Source organism: Penaeus monodon, unplaced genomic scaffold (assembly GCF_015228065.2).
Source record: "Penaeus monodon isolate SGIC_2016 unplaced genomic scaffold, NSTDA_Pmon_1 PmonScaffold_11755, whole genome shotgun sequence".
NCBI lineage: Eukaryota > Metazoa > Arthropoda > Malacostraca > Decapoda > Penaeidae > Penaeus > Penaeus monodon.
In genome coordinates this window covers 8276-10000 of record NW_023640553.1, presented here as the reverse complement: position 1 = coordinate 10000, position 1725 = coordinate 8276, and the positions used below count along the sequence as shown (strand labels likewise).

The 1725-nt window shown below is 36.6% G+C and overlaps 1 protein-coding gene across 1 annotated transcript in view; it reads left to right on the top strand.

Moving 5' to 3' along the window:
• Positions 1 to 1269, top strand: part of LOC119568950 (NAD-dependent protein deacetylase sirtuin-2-like) — a 1701-nt gene extending 432 nt beyond the window's left edge. The window contains 5 exon segments of the mRNA XM_037917338.1: positions 16 to 139; positions 318 to 384; positions 386 to 508; positions 856 to 1051; positions 1229 to 1269. Coding sequence (XP_037773266.1) covers positions 16 to 139; positions 318 to 384; positions 386 to 508; positions 856 to 1051; positions 1229 to 1267 — 549 coding nt within the window. The 3' untranslated portion in view covers positions 1268 to 1269.
• The last annotated feature ends 456 nt before the right edge of the window (positions 1270 to 1725 follow it).

Below are 1725 nucleotides of genomic sequence, written 5' to 3'. Positions count from 1 at the left end.
CTCTCTTGCTCATAGAATATTGATACCCTGGAGCACGTAGCTGGACTTCCTGCTGACAAAGTAGTAGAGGCACATGGCACGTTCAGGACCTCCCACTGTCTCAACTGCCGGAAGGAGTACAGTCAGGAGTGGGTCAAAGGTATGAATACTGTCTTATATATATTATCATTCTGGTGGATGCCATTGTCTCATAAGGAAAGTTGCAAGATAAAGTGCAATATGTTTATATATAGTTCCCATCTCCAGTCAAGCCCATTAGAATATCACAATTGTAGTGATATGAAGACCTTGGAAATTCATGCTAAGTCTGTTTTCAGAGGAAATCTTCAAGGACAACATTCCAACATGCACTGAATGTAGCGGTCTTGTGAAGCCTGACATCATCTTTTCCGAGAGAGTCTTCCTGTCGGTTCTTCCAGCTCATGCAGTCAGACTTCCCTAAATGTGACCTGCTGATTATCCTTGGAACTTCCTTAACTGTTCAGCCATTTGCATCTCTTGTTGACAAGTGAGTTTGTCATATTTGGAGTACTTTTGGAAGGTGTGTGGTTATTGTACGCCTGTAATAAATGGTCAAAATGAGGATTTCAGAAGCATTTCAGATATCTCTGTATTTAATGCTGCCAATTAATAAGAAATTTTCTAGTCTGTCTCTGCTGGAATTTTTGGCAATTAAGGTTGTTGATCTTTATAGTGAACACTTTTTCTGGGTTCTTTTATGTCCTGTCATATCATTTTATATTGTTATCTATCAGGTAATCTTTTTTCTTGTAGCCATTTTTTTCATAGATTAGTCACAATATATTTCTTCGTGTTTATCCTTTTTTTTTTCAAGTTTTTTTTTTTCATAAACAGTGTTCCTGCCATGTGTCCACGTCTCCTTATCAACCGGGAAAAAGCAGGGACAGTGGATCCAATGATGGCAATGTTGCAAGGCATGTTTGGCAGTGCAGGACTCGCTCTTGATTCACCCAACAATATTCGAGATGTTGCTCTGCTTGGTGACTGTGATGAAGGCTGTGTGAAAATGGCAGAGTACTTAGGATGGAAGGTATGCAAATAAATCAAAACATCCAGTAGTTCATCTTTTTATACAGCTCTCATTGATATATACATTTCTATAACAAAATCTATATGAACAGAAAGTAAACATATCAGTGAACACTAGGGAACTGTGAGTTCCATTTATCTTTTTCCTAAGAGTAAACCAAATTCTCTCTTTTTACAGGATGACATGCAAGCCTTATTAGAGTCTACAAAGAAATAAAAGAAAAAAACATCACAAAGTGTCATAGAATAGTTCAGGAGTTACATGTTTCCAAGAGGAACTTCACATCTAAGTTGTATAGTCATCTGAAATTATTCATTAAGTCATGAAGAGTTGTTGAAGAAGGTTACATCAGCTGATTAACTCACATGTGATATATATTTTTAGACAACCATTTTGTATGGGCATTATTCAAGGCATTTTAATTGTTGCTACTTATTGTAACCCCAAAAAAGTAAGGTAATGGTGCTGAGAGTGACAAGGGTGTGGTTGTTACGCTGAAGTTTGTAAGCGGCTGAGTAGTTTAATTTATTGCACGTATTGAGTTTCGTGTGTTAAAACTTCTGCATAACAGAAAAAAAAAAATTCCTGATAACATTCTTTCCAAAGAATTTGTTTGCACGTAATGGGAAAAGCATTTAATATATGAGAATATACTTTGTGTCCCAAAGGTTGTA